The 18544-nt window shown below is 38.0% G+C and overlaps 1 protein-coding gene across 3 annotated transcripts in view; it reads left to right on the top strand.

Annotated features, from left to right (window-relative positions):
• Positions 1-666: 666 nt before the first annotated feature.
• The window catches only part of nid1a (nidogen 1a), a 38079-nt gene continuing 20201 nt past the window's right edge, over positions 667-18544 (top strand). For all 3 annotated transcript variants that reach the window (XM_053238272.1, XM_053238271.1, XM_053238270.1), the window contains exons 1-9: positions 667-971; positions 10642-10944; positions 11144-11373; positions 11473-11894; positions 12060-12197; positions 12276-12527; positions 13640-13840; positions 13957-14187; positions 17298-17435. In XM_053238272.1, the coding sequence (XP_053094247.1) occupies positions 732-971; positions 10642-10944; positions 11144-11373; positions 11473-11894; positions 12060-12197; positions 12276-12527; positions 13640-13840; positions 13957-14187; positions 17298-17435 (2155 nt within the window). In that variant the 5' untranslated portion in view covers positions 667-731. The remainder of the gene's footprint in view (positions 972-10641; positions 10945-11143; positions 11374-11472; positions 11895-12059; positions 12198-12275; positions 12528-13639; positions 13841-13956; positions 14188-17297; positions 17436-18544) is intronic.

The following is an 18544-nucleotide window of genomic DNA, read 5'->3' as shown; positions in this document are numbered from 1 at the left end:
CGGATATGAAAATGGGCTTAGTAATCACCACAGCCCTTTTCAGTTTGTACTAAACGCTTAAGGTAAAGTCAGCTGCAGTTACGAGTTTAATTAAAAAAGGATTCTTGAGTCGCTTGATGAAGCCACATTGATAAATCAATCTGGTTTTAATTTCATTACAAATTAATTGTATTCCTTTTTTTTTTTTTTTTTTTTTTTTTTTTTTTTTTACAAGAACTTTATTGAAAATCAGATAAGTATACGACTTGTATATACCACCATACAAAAACATCTGAAAGCAACAGGGGATCAGTACATGAAAAATAAAGAATTAATAAGAAAATAAACCAAACAAACAAATAAATAATAATAATAATAATAATAATAATAATAATTACACAAATATCTTGTGAAGCGTAAAATAACTATAAGTTTTAACAGCTTTTTTGTTAGAACATTTAGAGATTGAAGAAACGTATTGTTTGAGATTTACTGATAGCTCTAAAAAGTTAGGTTTTTTTTTTGTTGGTGAATTTTGAGAATTTATTCCCGACTTCTCCTCCGACTCCGCCCCAGTGAATTCCGTCGCTTCTGTTACCATTGAAATGATTCTGACCGCGCCCACATTTTAGCACCGCCTACTCTCTCCTCTGCCAATCCGCTATACTGCGCGTGAACTTCCCTCCTGTCCCAAAATCCGTTAGGAGAAAAGCTGAGCGCGCGGGTCGGTGTGGGTGTGTGTGTATGTGTACATGCGTGAGTGTGTGTGTAGAGTTGTAGCGATGGCGTCCTGTGCGCGCGCGGTGTGGCTCGGGCTGAAGCTGCTGTTTATCGCGGGCTCGGTGTCGGTAAACTGCGCGAGCCGAAGCGACCTGTTCGACTACGGAGCTCAGTTTGGAGATCAGAGTCTGCAGTCCGGAAATGACGAGACTCAGCAAGTCCACTTAGACCGAGCTGTGCTCTTCTTCCAGGACAGCTTTGAAAAAGTTTACGTGAGTTTCTTTTTCCTGTTTCTTTCTTTTTTTTCTTTTTTAAATATATAATATATTTAATTTATATAATTTATAATACATTTAATATTTAAATTATATATACATATATATATATATATATATATATATATATATATATATATATATATATATATATATTCATGCATCTATCAGTTCACTTTCATATATTATTTATTAAATAAACTTAAATTTTTTTTTTATATTTACGAATTATATATAACATGTAAAATTATAAATTGAAAATTAAACATACAATTAGCCATAAAATTAGAATAAGAAAAATAGTGCATAATATAAAATACTGTAACCAAAAAAAAAAAAAAACTACTATTGTAACCACTTACTGTATATTGGTTGATTTAATTGTTATAATAATTAATCTTAATTAAGTGACTACTAACAAATGAAAAGAGGTTTTAAATTGTGCAAGCACACCACAAAATCTTACAGGAATTAAATTCTTACAGAATTATCAAGCTCAATAATTAAAGTTAGGTTCAATCTAACTGCAATTTTAATAAAGCTAGGGAAGTGTGTATGTGGTATAAAATCTTTTTATAAAAACCTTGGTTCTGCAGGTAAAATGTTCGATTTGAGAAAAAAAACAAAAAAAACAACACCGAGACCAAGTGGGGTAGGTAAATAACATGATGTGTGCACTTCTTGGTAAATCAGAACATATCCATGGTTTAGAACTAGAGGGGCGATGTGACGTTTGAGAAAAACTTTACACAAGAGCCAAAACAAATGTTCTGCATACTTTGACCTGGTCATGTTGTTCATTTTGATCATTTATTCCAAACTGGAATAAGATTCATGTGGTGGTATAGGGTACACATAGGAGCTGTTTTTCGATATTTTACTCGTAGTACCACTTAATACATCAATAATTCCAAGTAGAAAATCTGAACAGTGCCAGAGAGAGAGAGAGAGAGAGAGAGAGAGAGAGAGTCTGTTTCCAAAGCCTAATAGCCAACATACCAGGTCAGAATTGGCACGGACTGATTATGGTCCTGTGAGGCCCCTGGGTCCAAGCCTCGGACACACACACGCATGTATACACAAAGACTATAGCATATGCTTCAGCGATCAGATGGCTGGGGGATCTGAGGACATGCAGCAAGTCTTTATTTGCTACACATACTTATTATGAATGTTTAATCGCTTTTTGTCTGTATTAGGACTTTAGACATCTCTGCACTGGTCAAAAAAAATCCAGAATCTATCCACAGATTTGCTGCTTTAGGGAATGCGTGGTCTCCTGCAGACCTGATGAACTGATCGGTTGTGTCACCATTAAGAAAACACCACTGAGCGCACTATTGGCTTTCGGTGCTAAACCGTGATATCCACACAGGAATCTGCTGCTCTTAAATACTTTCACATGTGTATTGATCAAAGGAATGAATGTGCTTTGTGGTCACATACAGGATCTTTCAGATCGCTTCTTTCTCAGGCGTTCTCAGCTCCAGATGTTCATGGATCAGATATCGTCCACTACATGCATCATAAGGCCTCAGTAATCTCTCGCCTTTTGTGGAGTGATGTACTTGCACGCCACTGGTTTATTGTGCAACATGAAATTATCTCTCTCTCTCTCTCTCTCTCTCTCTCTCTGTCTCTCTCCCCTCTTATGAAAATGTAAACAGTGCAACAAAAAGAGTCTAAATATTTATTCTCAGTGCCAATCCTTTCCATAGTCAGAGTCGTTACTCAGCGCAGTAATTTCAACATGACTGAAGCTGTTTGTTCTGGATTCCGAGGATTTCATGGGACATGGCTTTCTTCCTAGCCTTCCTTTTTCCTGTGTCCATTGTGTGTACTCCAAATGTTCAACCCACCTCGTAGAAAGCCTTTAAAGCATCATTTACTTTTCAGACACTTTGAGCTCAATCATATTATAGTAACGACCAAAGTAAACGTAATTCACCGCAATATTTATATTAATTTTATTGGCTCTGGTATGATCCCAATTCATGTTTTATTTGGTTGCATACTTACATTTGAAGGAATACTTTGTTTTTATAATGTATAATTTGAAAGAAAATGTTTTTTGTCTTTAGTCTCACACAAGCCCTGATGAAGACAGCTTTAGTACTTCCAGTGCGTTCATTGACTGCTGTTTGATTCTTATCTGAACAATCCCTTTCCCCCAGCATTTCACAATGCTTCAACTACTCTTCTGTTTTCTCCTGAGTGAATACATGAACATTACCCACCCCTCTCCACACTCTTAATTATCTCTCTTTCTCTCTGTGACCTTACTATTGTTTGGGCTAAAGACACAGAGACAGCCTGTGACAAGCTCCCATCCGCCTCCATTGTTGGTCCCCTGTGTGGAAGTCCTGATCGTGTGAATCAGATCAACTCAGCTGGGAGTTAAGCGTGACTCTTTCACCTTTGCTTACTTTTAGATTAGACTCTCGGAGAGTAACACTTAAGGGCTAATCATCTTTAAGTGGATTTAGAAATCCTTCATATCAACAAATCCAAACCCAGCTCTAACCAAAGGTAAAACACTTTATTTGTAAAGCCATGAAACATTTACCTTAAACATCTTCTATCTTCTGCAGATGAGTAAACGTCTTTGCTATCGGAACATCTCTTCTATCCTCTGATTCAGCGGGTTGTTGAGTCTTTGTTCTTGCTGTCTAGCCTTTTTCACCCACTTTGTTGACACAACCCCTGTAAATAATGTATTCCATAAGCCCTGACGTTTGCAGATGTTGGTCTGAATTCCATGCTCATGGCGACATGGTGGTCTTACGGAGTGTTAATCGATTGCAGAATCTGTGGTGAGTTTTGTATATGAAGCAAAAAGATCCATATTGGATTCATCACGAGTTTTAGGGTTTAAGGTGCTGATCTGGGATCAGATTTTGTCATGGGGGTTGCCATTAGAGCTCAAAAATTAAATTCTTATTTCATTTGCAAACACAGTAAGTAGGCTACATAAGTGCATCTGCGGTCAATTCCCATGTCAAAACCAACTAGCTAATGCTTTTCATCTCTACAAAGTAGTAGGTAATGTAATGTAACAACATATGGCAGGCTAGCTAGCTAGCTAATAAATTGCATTAACAGACTTAGGGAAATGAACAAGTATACAATCATTATTGTCTTCCGACACAGTTTTTAATGTAGCACATTATATTTGCGTGCTCAGCAAAAAGCCAGCAAGTTGATGGTCAGTGTTTTGGATATGAGGTTCTGTCTTCACATCACACATTAAGTATATTTGAGATTTATTTATTTCTTTATTTCTAATTAAAAAATGATCTTATTTATATATTTATTATAAAATTGTTTATGTGTATTGCAACAGGCAGTGAGATTCGGTATGTGAAGTGTGCGCTGTAGTTACAGCATCGAGGTGTCACACCTCCATAAAGTCTAAATGTAGCTACATACATATTTCTGCTACATACATATTTATTTTCTGGTTGTTGAAGCTTCTTGTATCCCAGTCAATTATGAATAAATAACTAATATCCTGGACACAAAGTCTGCTTGTCCCAAGTGGCAAGTGTGCGTGCTACTGATTTGCCAACCCCTGCACCAATATGCAAGGCCGAAGCCTAATGTTCTTTCTCTGGGACGTGTGAAACCAGACGCCTCTTTGGTATACATGAGCTCACAGATTGGCTAGCGTCCGGGTGAGAGGAAAGCCAGCCTTTCTCACTAAAACAGCGGCACTGGTTATTCTCTCTTGGATGTTTTTTCATCGTTGGCTCAGACATTCAAACTTCAAACAGATTACTGCGCCCCTCGGGAGCAAATACAAAATTTCTGTGTCCTTATTCCACAAGAGGAGGTGGATTGTGCAGCATAATCAGTAACTGATCAAGCAGTTTAAGCGCTTGCACAAAGTTTTGTAAGCCTTCCTATAAAAAAATTGTTAGTGCATCCTGTTAATGTTTTTGTGAGTTAAGAATGTGGGATGTAAATGAGGTTTAGAAGTCACTCACAGTCTCAAGAAAACTTCAGAATGTGCAAAATGTGCATAAAGGCTTATCTGTAGGGCATACGGCGCACTACAAAATGTAACAGTAACAGATTTTTTTTTTTTCCCCGGCTATCAGTTATTCAAGTAGATTACTGACCAAGACTATTGTACGTTTTCATTCATAAAAATCAAATGTTTCATAATACTCAGAAAAGGCCTACAATTAACATGAAGCAAGATTAGAAGGATAAAGATTGACTTGATTATAGTAGTTTATTGTTTATATCTCAGCCGTCCAGATCATTTGTAGCAACAGATAGTTCCTGTTGGACGCCCAGCCTAAGGGGGATAAAATCAGCCTTAAACATTATCATGTTGTGTTACAGATTTTAACTGTAATATAACTATGTATGTTGTAATTTTTGCCCCATTTTCTCTGGATTTGGGCTTTGCTAGTTCCCACCCACTGGCTAGATCTGCCCCATTATACCACAGCTACAAAGCAGGGAGGGTGAATCCTACACTGAAAAAAAGGTAGAATATGCGGTCGGTCAGATTTAAGAGAACATATGATGTATAGTTTACATTATAAAAAAAAAACTAAAATGTTTCTCATCAAAATGTGATTTAATAGCTTATACTAAACTTAACTTAAACAAGTGTCTAATTACTAGAGTAAATTATGTATAGTGAGCGTGCTCAATTGACGTTGTATTACCGTAAACCAAATACATTATGAAATCTGGTGAGGATGTTGGCACTGATGGGAACTATAACTACATTATTAAATGAACGCAAATAAAATGTCTGGTAGAATAGTGCTAGTAATCTGGCTGTTGCAGAATACTACCAGTGACCTGGGTTCAGTCCTCAGTTCAGGTGTGAGAAAGAAGTTCGATTTTATTCAGGGCTTTGAAAATGTATGATCAAATCATGTTGGATGTACAGAGATAAATTGGGTTCAATCACGTGGAAACAATGTACACATTTGAATTAATTAAATTCAACCAGCTTTTTTTTTTTCAATATAGCACATACTTCCTCCAAGCCATGTGAAACCACAAAAGACACTGAGTATTCAACGTCACAGAGCAGCCGAATGCAGTCGGAAAAGAGCGCAAACTGCCCTCTTCCTCATACATGAGCTCACAGATGCCTGTGATTGGCTAGACAGAGTAATGGCATCATTCTCACCTGAAGTTTTTGGTTTTGCTGTTGTGTTTTTGAATTTGTTGTTTTGTTTTAGGTGATGTTGTTGTGTTTCCAAATTTGCTGTTGTGTTTTCTGATTTTGTTGTTTTGTTTTTGGGCTTATTGTTGCATTTTCTGATTTCCTATTTTTTTTTTAAATTTTTATTTCTTTTCCACTTACGGTGCCACCGTACTGCGGCAGTGTTCAAACTCGTGATCTTGTGAATGAAAGAGCAAACATTTTTCCATTGTAGCCCTTAGGAGCCTGTATCCTATAAGGAATATTGTTCTTGGTTTGATTTATTAGTTTTATTATATTTCATGCGTTTTAAATTTTCATAGATTTTACTTCCTTTTATTGTGCTTGTATCCTTTTGTCTTTTAATTTTATATGTTTCATTTAATTTTTATATTATGTAAAAGCTGCCGTGTGATATATTTTGCATATACATTAAGTTGAAGAGACTCTGGTCGTGACCTTCTGAGTAATTGGAACAAAGATTTTAGATTGTTTCTGTGTCGGACCTCAAGTGCTTTAGTTGTTGGCAGGAAGGCGGCACTATGCTCTTCCGCCCCTCTTTAAGGCAGTGTTTATTTTGCTGTGAGTACTTCTTCCTGTTCATCTGAGGGGTGCTTACTTTCATCAAAGAGTGTTTGCATTGTTGAGGCCATGTTGAGGTGTCCAATCAATCCCTTATATAAGAGGCTTACCTCCATGTAACCTGCATGAGTTTGGAACTTAAATTCATTTGCCATAGTGATTACACATAGCACTGGGCAGTGTACATGTCAATGGGATGTGTTTATTGAGGATTAAGCAGTGGGTTTTGAGTTTGCTGTGTGTTAGTGGTTTGTTGACTTGGGTTCATTTCCCCCGGCAGTTCACACAGCCGTGCTCCCTCAGCACAAAACCTCTCCCTTCTTTTCTCAACGCTGTTCTCTGCTTGCTCAGGTTGAGGTCATGTTGCTTTAGCCAGTTCCTGTGCACCCGACCCCTTCAGCTGGCTTTTGATATCGGCCTGCAGGTTCATGGGTCCACCTCCCCCACAGGGCAGAGAGGGGTGGGGGTTTGATTAGGCGGCTCAGGGTTGAATTCCTCTCATTGGGAGGGTAACGACAGAGCTAAACATTCACTCTGTTAAGGATTGCGTTCTGAGTGTCTATGTAGATAAAACATGATGGGCCGTGCCTTGTGATGGAATGATGGGATGATGGGATAATGCCTTGTACGACATGTGACACAATGTGTTACTTACATCAGAATCAGAATTAGCTTTATTCGCCAAGTGTGTGCGCAGATACACAAGGAATTTGTTGTGGTTTTTTAAGGTGCTCCTTGGTACATACATACATGCATACATACATATCTTACATGAAAACAGAAAACATTTAAATAGTAAGACTTAACAATAAAATAATAATAATAATAATAATAATAATGTGTATGAAATGTATGAATAATGTGTATGACATGCAGTTGAGTTAGTGGAATGTCAGAGGAACTCTAAGACACTGAGGCTGACGCTAGGCTTTTCTGCTCCATAATAAATAAAGCCTTTTAAATTCCTTACATATTTTTCCTTTTCATGCTTATAGCTCAGCGAGGACCAACATGCTTCAGATTAGTTCTGCTTCACAAAACTGATCCGAGCAGGATATTTCCCGCTTCTTTCCGTTTAAAAGTGTGTTAAGCCTTTAATGGGAGTCTGTCTTGTCATTTGGTTCACTAAGTTTGCACAAAACATGGCTTCCTCAACATATTTTATTTTCCAAGTGACCCAGATCCACTCTGGAGATGTCTCTTAAGTCAAATGTGCTCGTCTTTCATCAGCTGCTATTGTCGTTCAGGCATGTCATTGACATGAAAGACCTCCCGAAGACAGCAGACCTCTGACACGCCAAGGTTTATTAGCCCTTCAGTCTATAATCAGGATCACTTCAGAGCCTTCAGATTACTGGAGCAGCAGGAATGAATACTATGTGCTGAATTTGAAGTTTTTGCACATTATATTTGTGATTATCAATCAGTAGCCCGAAGGTTGGATTTATTTTTATTTTTTTTTATGGACACTGTATTGTGAAAATCTCCTCACTGTTTCTGTGAAGTGTTTTATTCCTCTTATACTACACACACAATTTGCCAATTATTTTTTTTTTTCGTTGACGAATGTTACATAGTATTCATTTATAGTTACAATTAATATTGTGAAAGGAAAGAAGTTAGTTCCTGTAATCACTTGTGTTATAGCAGCTATAAACCGTCACTCCTGAAGTACTGTAAGACATGCAGATTTTTACCAAGTAATGATAAAACACACTGTACTGCATCCTAAAGACTTTATCTTTCGAGACTTTTGAGAACTTACTGTTCCAAAACTCTGACACTGGAGACTCCTTCCATAAAAGTTAAATGAACAACTTCTTACAGAAAATGTCAACATATCAATGGATATATATTTTTCTTTGGTAAATAACAGCATATTTTTATTCCATTTGTATTAGCCTGAAATACTGTGAGAGATGCTGTTATTTAAAAAAAAAAAAAACTACTGACCAATCAGATTTGAGGATTCAATAGTACTGTGTTTTCAAAGCTGTGTTTTTTTTTTTCATCATTTTATGCATGCACTTATAAATGAGCATTGCAGTCACTGGATCCCTGAGGATGTATTAAATGAACAAACATCTCATCTCTTTTATGATGTTTGTACTATGAACTGCAATAATGAACTAAATTGCCAGAGTTTAACAGAGTTTCCTGCGGTGCTCAACATATGTACACAATGTACACAGCTCACACAGGCTGTAAGGTAAACAGGAACATTGTAAAACACCCTATAAGGCCTGTAGTACTTGTTTTCACTAAGATCACAGGCAACTGTGACTGTTTTATGGCATCAGATAAACATTTGTTGGTTTTTTTTTTCCTTTTTTTTTGGGGAAGCTGTTCATCATGGGTGTTTATCTTAATACAGGCAAATGTTCATGCTATCCTTAAAGTCCAGAGTCATTAGCATTCCCCATCACATGATGAGACAGTGCTTTATTTTCCCAAAAAAATCCAGCAGAATTTAATTTAATGTCAGTTGTTGCTTACATCCCAATGAACTGGCCTCCTTTAGATGTAATGCTGAGTTTTGGATTCACGCAACTGTGTTTCTGTACTTTAGTTTTAAATAATCTAACTGCAACTTCGACAAGATTACAGCTTCTGCTTGAGTTCTGCAGTGCAAAGAAATGCTGTAGAGCAATAATAATGAAACTAAATGTTTCTACATTTAAAAAAAAATACTATAAAGAGCAGTAAACAGTAATTAATGAAACAAAGTCGATATTTGGTGTGACGATCCTTCGCTTTTTTAAAAAAAAAAATAGTAGTCTCAGGTACAATTTGTGCAGTTTTATAAGGAAATGAGCTGTAAGTGTTACTGAGCATCTTGCAGAACCAGCCACTGTTCTTCTGGAGACTTTGACTGTCACACTTGCTTCTTATTTTTGCAGCAAAACCCAGCAGCCTTCATTATGTTTTCTGTTTGAGAAGTGTCTCTTATGTAATATGCTGCTTTCTTTACTGACATACAAACATTTTTCTATAAGATTTAATTTTGTGCTGGAAAACTAATGTTTGGAAATCTAAAAGGTTTTTGTACTGAATCAATAATGTAGAAGTCATAAAATAAAAGTCTATAACAAAGTTTCTACTAAAAAAAATAGGATGCCTAAGACTTTTGCACTATAAATGTTGTTGTAATTAATCTCTCTTGTAACTACAGTGACTCTTTTATTAGTTTCACTGCAGTTACTGAACAGTATTTGTTATAGTTAATTGTGTGAGAAAACCATTCACATGGTGAAATTTTGACATTTTCTGCTGCATACAGTGGTGCCAACGTCTACAGTGTATTCTGTAGCATTTATGATTTTTGACCCCTTGCTCTGGTGATATGGAAATTGCCAGGTTTCAGTTTTATAAACAAATAATAGCTACTATGTGTTAAGTCAGGAATAAAACACTGTTATAAGAAAATAATGAAGGACACAATGGTGTGATGCAGCTTGACGTGAAGTAAAGGGACGTTACTACCTCAAAGTTTTCCATTAAGAGCCTGTGATAATTCTCCTTATACCACAGTAAGTTTCCAACATTCACAATTTTTAATTAATTACCAAACGGCGTGTTTTGAATTAAAGCCAGAGCTGCTATCAGGTCTGATGATCAATCAGATTCAAGAATTTCTTATTGCTGTGGTATACGAGTGAAATAACTGTCTAGCATATGTCAGTGACCCAGAGGAAAGAAATCTGGATAATGCTTACATTGGAATAAAGAAGAGAATGACAGATTCACACACTTTTGAACATAAGGAAGCCCACTCTCAGTCCCCACATTGTGTCAAGTATACATATAACCAAATGGGTGTGTTTGACCTCTGTCTCTGTCTTATCTTTAATAGATTTGTCTCATTCTAAAGCTATGGCTTTGGCTGATTCAGGTATTATCTTTCCTTGGCAGGTCAACACCAATGGCTTTGTCTCCGTGGCTAACCCTCCAGCTCAGTCAGAGTATTTGGGTAAGATGCCCGCTACCTTTGGCATTATCGCAGCTTTCCTTGGGGACCTGGACACCAGCGACGGAGTTGGAAAAGTCTACTTTAGGCAGGACACCAGCCCAGAATTGTTGCAGAGGATTGGCGAGCAGATCAGCCAGGCTTATCCGGACGAGAGCAAGCTTGAGCCGACTCATGCCTTCGTTGTGACCTGGGAGAATGTGGCAGCTCAGGGAGCTCTGGAAAGAGGAGACGGATCTCATAAAAAAGCAAGTCACTTTACAATGAATCAAGGATGCTTGAACACTTTTTTTAAATATAGGTTTTTATCAGTTTCTTTTTATCAGCTTTAGAAGAATCCATTAGGCTACCTGGCTTCCTTTATTCATGCCATGCAATTAATTTTTATATGTTTATATATTGTTTCTGTATTTGAAAAAATAATCCTTTTTATTTCTATTTTTGCAGAGAAACACTTTCCAGCTTGTCTTAGCATCTACAGAATTGACCACCTATGCCATCCTGCTCTACCCAAAAGATGAAATGCATTACTTCTCCGCTCCTGTAGGGGATGAGAGTCGGGCCATTGAGGCTGGATTCAGCCAGGGTCAGATTCAGGGCTGGGTCTGGACTACACAAGGCCCTTATTATCGCATCCCCACTAATGTCCAGAACACTAACACCAGAGAACTCACAGAGTAAGTGTTAATCCTGAGACGTTTTGCGATTCTGAGGTAAAACAAGACTGAACATGAGATACATGAAATACATGAGTTTACTCTTATTCTCCTCCTCAGACTAACAAATTCTGGCACACGTGGTGTGTGGGTTTACAAGATTGGCTCCTCCACCTTTTTCACTGATATTATACCTGGCCATGTCACCACCGTAGTGGAGAATGTGTTTCCTCAGGAAGCCACTGAAAATCCAGAGCCAAGATACTCTGGAATGGGTGAGTTCACAGAGGATCCACCTTATGAAGCAGAAACAACCCTACCAGAATTAAGCACACCAGAAACCATCCCACCAGAGCCAACGTTACCAGAAACACTCCTGGAAGTCAAGCCTGTGATCCAAGATCAGTCTTATTTGACATACAACCACCAACCTCCCCAGGGTAACAACCCTCATGAAATCTACCCGTTACCTCGGGGACCCAGGCCGGTCAACCCACAGGTGGTGATTTTGGACGGACAGGACGAAGACATAAATGTTAATGGTAAGATACTAACTGTATATAATGGCAAAAGCTGCTAAATGCTAACAATACTACTGTATACTGAATATATTAATATACTCACTTAAATTGCACAATTCTAATAGACAGTCTTTTACATTTTCTGTTTTAAATTTCAAAAAATTGTTGGTCTTTCTTCTTTTGCAGTGTTTTCTTATTATGAGAAGTGCGCCAACAACAGGCACAAGTGCTCTAGTTTCGCAGATTGCCGAGATTACGACACAGGTTACTGCTGCCATTGTAAGCCTGGCTTTTATGGCAACGGGAAGGAATGTGTCGCTGAGGGTACGCTCATCTCAGTTTACTCATTTCCATCAGATATATTTGAGCCGCATTGACTGAACTTTGTTGCTCGCTCTATAGGCATACCGCAGAGGATGAATGGGAAAGTTAATGGCAGAATCTACGTCGGCAGCGCAAGTTCCCCGGTCGAGTTCTCTAACAACGACTTGCACTCGTATGTAGTAGTGAACGACGGACGAGCTTATGTAGCCATTAGCAGCATCCCAGCCAGCGTCGGCCACTCCCTGCAGCCTCTCGCCTCACTCGGAGGGGTCATTGGCTGGGCCTTTGCCCTGGAGCAGCCGGGATATGAGAATGGCTTCAGCGTAATTGGTAAGAGAATATCATAAGATGTAAATAAGTCTATGTAGACGACTAGTCCAAAGTTTGAGCAGACTAGATTGAATTCTCTTTAAGACATTTTGATTAAAGCTTATGATTGAAATTTATTTCTAAAGACAAAACTAAACCATGAAGTTAATGCTCATGTAAAAATGATTCAAATGATGAATCAAAATGTATTTCTAAGAATATGTTTTTAATTACAAGTACTTTACTTATGCTGTATGTATGATAATAACATTTTCTTTTATTTGGATAAATGTATAGTCCTCCTATCATTATATAATTGTTGCTAATGTCTGTCAGGATCTTCTAGCATTATGTCTGTTGCCTCATTTTCCTTACATGTTTAAAAATCCATGTCAGTCATTTAAAAGCGTTTTTATGAAGCTAAGGTGATGGCGTAACATAAATATAGCTTATAATATCACCTAGCTTAAACTGCTAGTGATGCTTGTTGTCATGGTTACAGGCAAACATGCTTACTTAGTATCAGGAGCATTGATTTGGAGCTGTGATTTCTTTTTTTCTGGTTTGGTACTGTTGGTGTTGAGTTCAACCTTTCACGTTATACTGTTTTAATAGATTGTCTTGAACAGACTGGGACCAGTTGGTCAGCGTTAATGGACAGTCTGATGCCCCACAAGGTTCTGTGTTAAGCCCACCACTTTTTTTGTTTTGTTTTGTGTCATTTATATCCATCCCCTCAGACATGTAATTCACAAACATAATGTAAGTTTTCAGTTCTACTCAGATGATAAAGGTTTATACTTATCAGTTTGCCAAGATTCAACAGCATAGCTATGCAAAATGGATTCTGATCAAAACAGACTTCATCTTAAAATGGCAGAAAAGATTGACTGGCAGTGCCTCAGATTCTTTTGGTTCCTCAATGCTGTTTATATCCCAGATAAAGGGGCCTGTGAGTTCATTTCATTCTCTATTCCTAAGCACAAAGCTTTCAAAACGCTTCCAGCTGACTCCTCATCTCTCAAAACCTGAATTCTTTAAAGTGAAAGCACATGTCTGTAGTCATGCCTTAAGTTATACCATCTCAGATATTCTGGCATCACTCCTTCGTCCCTCTGTTCCTCTGCCCACAGGAGGGGTTTTCACTCGTCAGGCCGAGGTGACCTTTCAGCCAGGTGGAGAGAAACTCTCCATCAACCAGGAGTTCAAAGGAATCGACGAGCACAACCACCTAGTGGTGAGCACTCGGCTGGACGGAAGAATCCCAGAAGTCTCACCTGGTGCCAGTGTCCAAATAGACCCCTACGTCGAGATCTACCAATACGCTAGCAACTGTGAGTTGGACTTTTAGAGGCTGTGCCGTGACCGTCTCACTGTAGCAGCAGTAATATCAAGCATGCAAGAAGTAAAGCATTTGTATCCTCTCTTTCTTGCTCTTTTCCCACCTCAGTTATAACATCCTCCTCCACGCGGGAATACACAGTAAGCCCCCCTGATGGTCCTGTCAAGACTCTGAACTACCTATGGAGGCAGAGGATCACGTTCCAAAGCTGCCCGCATGCTGATTCTGTTCACTCCATGCCACCCAGCCAGCAGCTCAGCGTGGACCAGGTGTTCGTCATGTACGACTCTGCCAACCAGCTCATCCGCTATGCCATGAGCAACAAGGTCGGCCCCATCAGTAAGTAGCTATATCGTCATATTCTAAAGGATTGAAGAATTCTAACTGTTTTCCTGTCTAGGAAAAACAGTCATGTGTTTGAACATTGTTAGTCCTGAGGAGTGTTTTGGAGTGTGGTTCACTCCATCTTATACCATTTATTGTTAACAGGGTTCGAACTTAACACGATCTTCATTAAGCCACTTTGGCTGTGTTAAAATAATATATATTGTATGCATTTATACCATAATGCTGTTGTTTTCGATTCTAATACGTCAAAAGGTGTTGATTCGTTTTTTTGTAACCGCACAGCTGTATCAGCTGTAAGGTTTATTTTGATAATTCTAATACACTACTGTTTTTATAGTAACAAATTACGCAGATGCTTGTATGGTAAGCGCTCCAGCTAAATAGAATTTTAAAGAATGTACGTAATCATTGATATGGTGAACTCTTCTGTGAGGAGATGTTTATTTAGCATTTAGCATTTTAGACTGCTTGTCTCTAGTGCCAGTGCGTTGTAACAGTCAGAGGTAAAACTGTAACTTTAGGTTTTCCGACACAGGAAAGTCCTAGGAGCAGAGGGATTAGGGCTTTGCAGTGGCTTGGTAACATGACAGAATGCCTTGTTGTTGAGCGAGGTTACAGGAGAATGGCCAAACTGAGTCAAGCTGACAGGAAGTCGACATTAACACTAATAATCACTCTTTACAACCGTCGTGAGCAGAAAAGCATCTCAGAGTGAACATGTAGAACTTTGTTGATAAATTACAATGGTAGAAGAGCACATCAGGTTCCACTCCTCTCAGCCAAGAAGAGGAATCTGAGGCAACAGTGGGCACAGATATTTGAAGATTGGAAAAAGACTAGGCTTTTTTTTTTTATTTTTGCTTCAATTTACTTTTATTTACTACAGACATATGTTAGATACATGTACATCTGGGTCCGTGAGTGCATCTGTATTTGCATTTGTGCTCATGTGTATGTGTGTGTATATGTGTGTGTGTGTGTGTGTGTGTGTGTGTGTGCCATCACATGCTAGGAGGGTGAGCTCAAGAGGCTACAGGGGTAAGTTTCTGGGTGTGGGGGCAGGTTATGTAAGCAAGCCTGGCTCAGCTGGAGTTTACAGCTAGAGAGGACTAACATCTGTGGTGTGCTTCCTGTCAGGCTGAGCTCTCACTTCAAACGCTAATGAGCAGCTGTCTCTCAGCCCAGCGACATGTCTGCTCTCAGCACTGGGGTGTCTGCTCGCCTGATGATGTTTAAACAGCAGGATTCGTTTGAGGCTCGGATGTGAGCAAGACTTTAGAGCGAAAATGGTGTTTCAACAAGATGAATGTCAATAAGTGGTTCAGTTTTTGAGTCATTGAGTGGGTAATGCTGAGGTGGGTAAAATATTCATAAATACAGAAGGAATAATATACGTTTAAGCATTCAGAATCAGAGCTGATCTTAAGGAGGATGTAATGATAAGAACAAGGAGATTGACTTCCAATTTGCTCACATTGACACTGTAAGAAGTAAGAATTAAAGAGCAACTTCAGCAAATCTTGAGAAAAATGTAACAGAAACATGATCTTAAGCTCTATTATCTCTTATTCTGATCATTTCTGATTATCTGCTATTTTACAAAAAAAAGTTCAGGGTTGGCTTTAGAAGTAATTTGAGGACTGTGAAATCAGCTCATCCAGGGAACGGGGTCTATCTGATACAATCATCTACCTAACACTTACTGAACTTCAGACCTTCTAAATGTATAATTTCAGAGGTCAGGTAGTGGTGAGAGGTTCGCCAGTAGGCTAGAAATGAGAAACGGGATTTTTAAATCCTGGTTCTACTACTGTAGTGAAAAACAATGAAAATTAAGAAATCGAGCTGTAATCTTTAAGGAAAACCTTCTGCTTATTATTAAGCTAATATAATGCTAGCTAGAGCTAGTATAACTGATGACAGCCTAAAGTCACTCAAGTGGCTCCATTTATTTACCTTTATTAAGATTATATAACCTAGTAAATGTGCTTATTAGAGTAACTTTATTAAATGCACCCCTGAAGGAAAGGCTTTTATTTCACTGCTGAGAAGCCTCTGATGGCAGTGTGCATTTGTAAAGCATAGAAAACTAATGCATTTGCTCTTTGGAAACTTAAAAAAAAAACTATTTGGGAAAATTTGAAATACAGGGTAAAATGTTAAGTTTTCACTGATTACATAAGTTCTGTTTTAGTTGACTAAAATTGCTGCATTTTTTAAACTATTTTAGACACTTAAAAAGACTAAAACTTGATTTATCTCTTAAAATTGAAGGAAAAATCCACCTTGCGTATTAATCTTTATAATCTTGGTGATCTTCAGTGGCATCCAAGTCTTCTTGAGTTTCAGGTTCTTTCATCCATTTTCATCCAATGCTGATCCATTTTCACTTTCCTACATTACCCATAAAGCCATTTGAATACTTGCTCATACTTATCAGCTTCCAAAGCTTCAATTTTCTCCATCACCGCCATCATGCTTGTCATCTTTTAGATTGCTAACTAGCCGAACTGAGCATTGCATTGCATTCTGGAACTTTGAGTCCAGATTTTGCTGTCTCCACTATTTCTACACTGAATTTCTCATTACTATGACATAGCTGATAAATGGTAAGTGAGAAAAGAAGCTCTTGCTTTGACCATTTGAGATTGTTGAAGTTTTTCCTCTCCATTATAACCGCACACTAATGATGTCCCCCTGTGACATCTGAGCAGCAGACGACCGCCAACCTCTCACAGGAATAAGAGAAATATAGCACCAACAGACAAATTAGTTCCAGAATCACTAAACACATCACTTACATTTCAGTATAAACATAATTAATGTGGGGTGGAGTTTTCCTTTAACATGGTAATTTTACCATATTGAAAGTTCTATAATATTTCCATGATGTGGAATAAATGAGGATTGAAACAAGATGAGTGAAATGTTGTAGAATTAACCACATTACTGTTTTCTAAGATGGCATATTGGTAAATTCATCATGTCATGTAGGAGACGGCACTGATTTTGAGGTTCAGATTGGCTTGAAACGATCATTATTTCGATCATTATTAATGATCATTAACGATCAAACAATCATTATTCATTATTATTTTCAGGTGGAACCCCACAGCAGAACCCGTGTTACACTGGGAGACATGGATGCGACACCAATGCAGTCTGCCACCCTGGTGAGGGAAACCAGTTCACATGCCAGTGTGCTTCAGGCTTCACAGGCGACGGACGCACATGCTACGGTGAGCCTCATAACCATTTGACGTATAACCACCAAGCTTTCTGGCATTCTTTCAAATTACTGTAATTAGTAAATAAGACGTTATAAACTCCACATTCTGGACAGAACTAATGGGTTTGTGTTATACTTTACATGTAAGCTTTGTAAGAGTTTTTTTTAATAATTTGAGCACTTAAAGCACTTGTATGTTTATGACCAACTGAGAGAAACTGTCTGGGTGAAATTCTCCGCAACTACTTTTTTAAAAATCAAGCATTCTGATGAAATGAGAACAACCTCTTTGTAACAACAAGACTCACTATAGCACTATAGACTAAATGGGTTTCCATTCAAACGTATAGCAAATTTCAAAAGGAATTTCTGAGAAGTCGGCATCTGAAGCTGAATTTTCAGCAGCTACGGTCATGCAAAAAGCCTAAACATGAGGTAAAAGTGATGAAGGCAAAAAGACTACAATGTACAGAGTGCACAGCTGATTTTGCCATCTGATATTGGGGGAAAAAACTAGCATCAAAATAGAAATATTTGACATTTGTGGCTCATTCATTCTTTTTCAGTAACTGCTTTATCCCAGATCAGGGTCGCAGTGATATTTGATGATGCTTTTAGTAGTTTCTTTGTTTGTCCAGATTGGTGCCAAATCTATTGGTACCATTATCCATCCATAGAAATATATCTTACATGCCATTGATGCTACAGTATGTCTCTGTTTAGATATATCTAGATATAGCATTGAAACATGATTTATATCATCCATTATTCAGAAAACCTTTTTCTATCACATTATCTCATTATTATCTAAAGACTTTGCCACCTCAGCCGAGTGCTAAAAAGTTTTATTTGTGATATTTACACTTTTTTGCAGCCAAAGTTACAAAAGTTTTGGTTATGCTAAGTTTCTTGTGCGTATGTTCATAATTGCAAGTCCCAAGTACTTGACAAGTGCAGCTGATTTAGATCAGAAGCTCTCATAAGGATATAAGCATTTTTCTGAACTAATAGGATTTTCATGAATGAAGTTCAGTTCAGTTCTTGTGGACATTACAGACCCCGTGCTTGGTGTTTACCTGACTCCAGGGTGAAGGAGGTTGTTGGAACATTAATGTGAAA

This window comes from Pangasianodon hypophthalmus, chromosome 11 (genome assembly GCF_027358585.1).
Source record: "Pangasianodon hypophthalmus isolate fPanHyp1 chromosome 11, fPanHyp1.pri, whole genome shotgun sequence".
Lineage (NCBI taxonomy): Eukaryota > Metazoa > Chordata > Actinopteri > Siluriformes > Pangasiidae > Pangasianodon > Pangasianodon hypophthalmus.
This window is presented reverse-complemented; position numbering and strand designations above follow the sequence as displayed.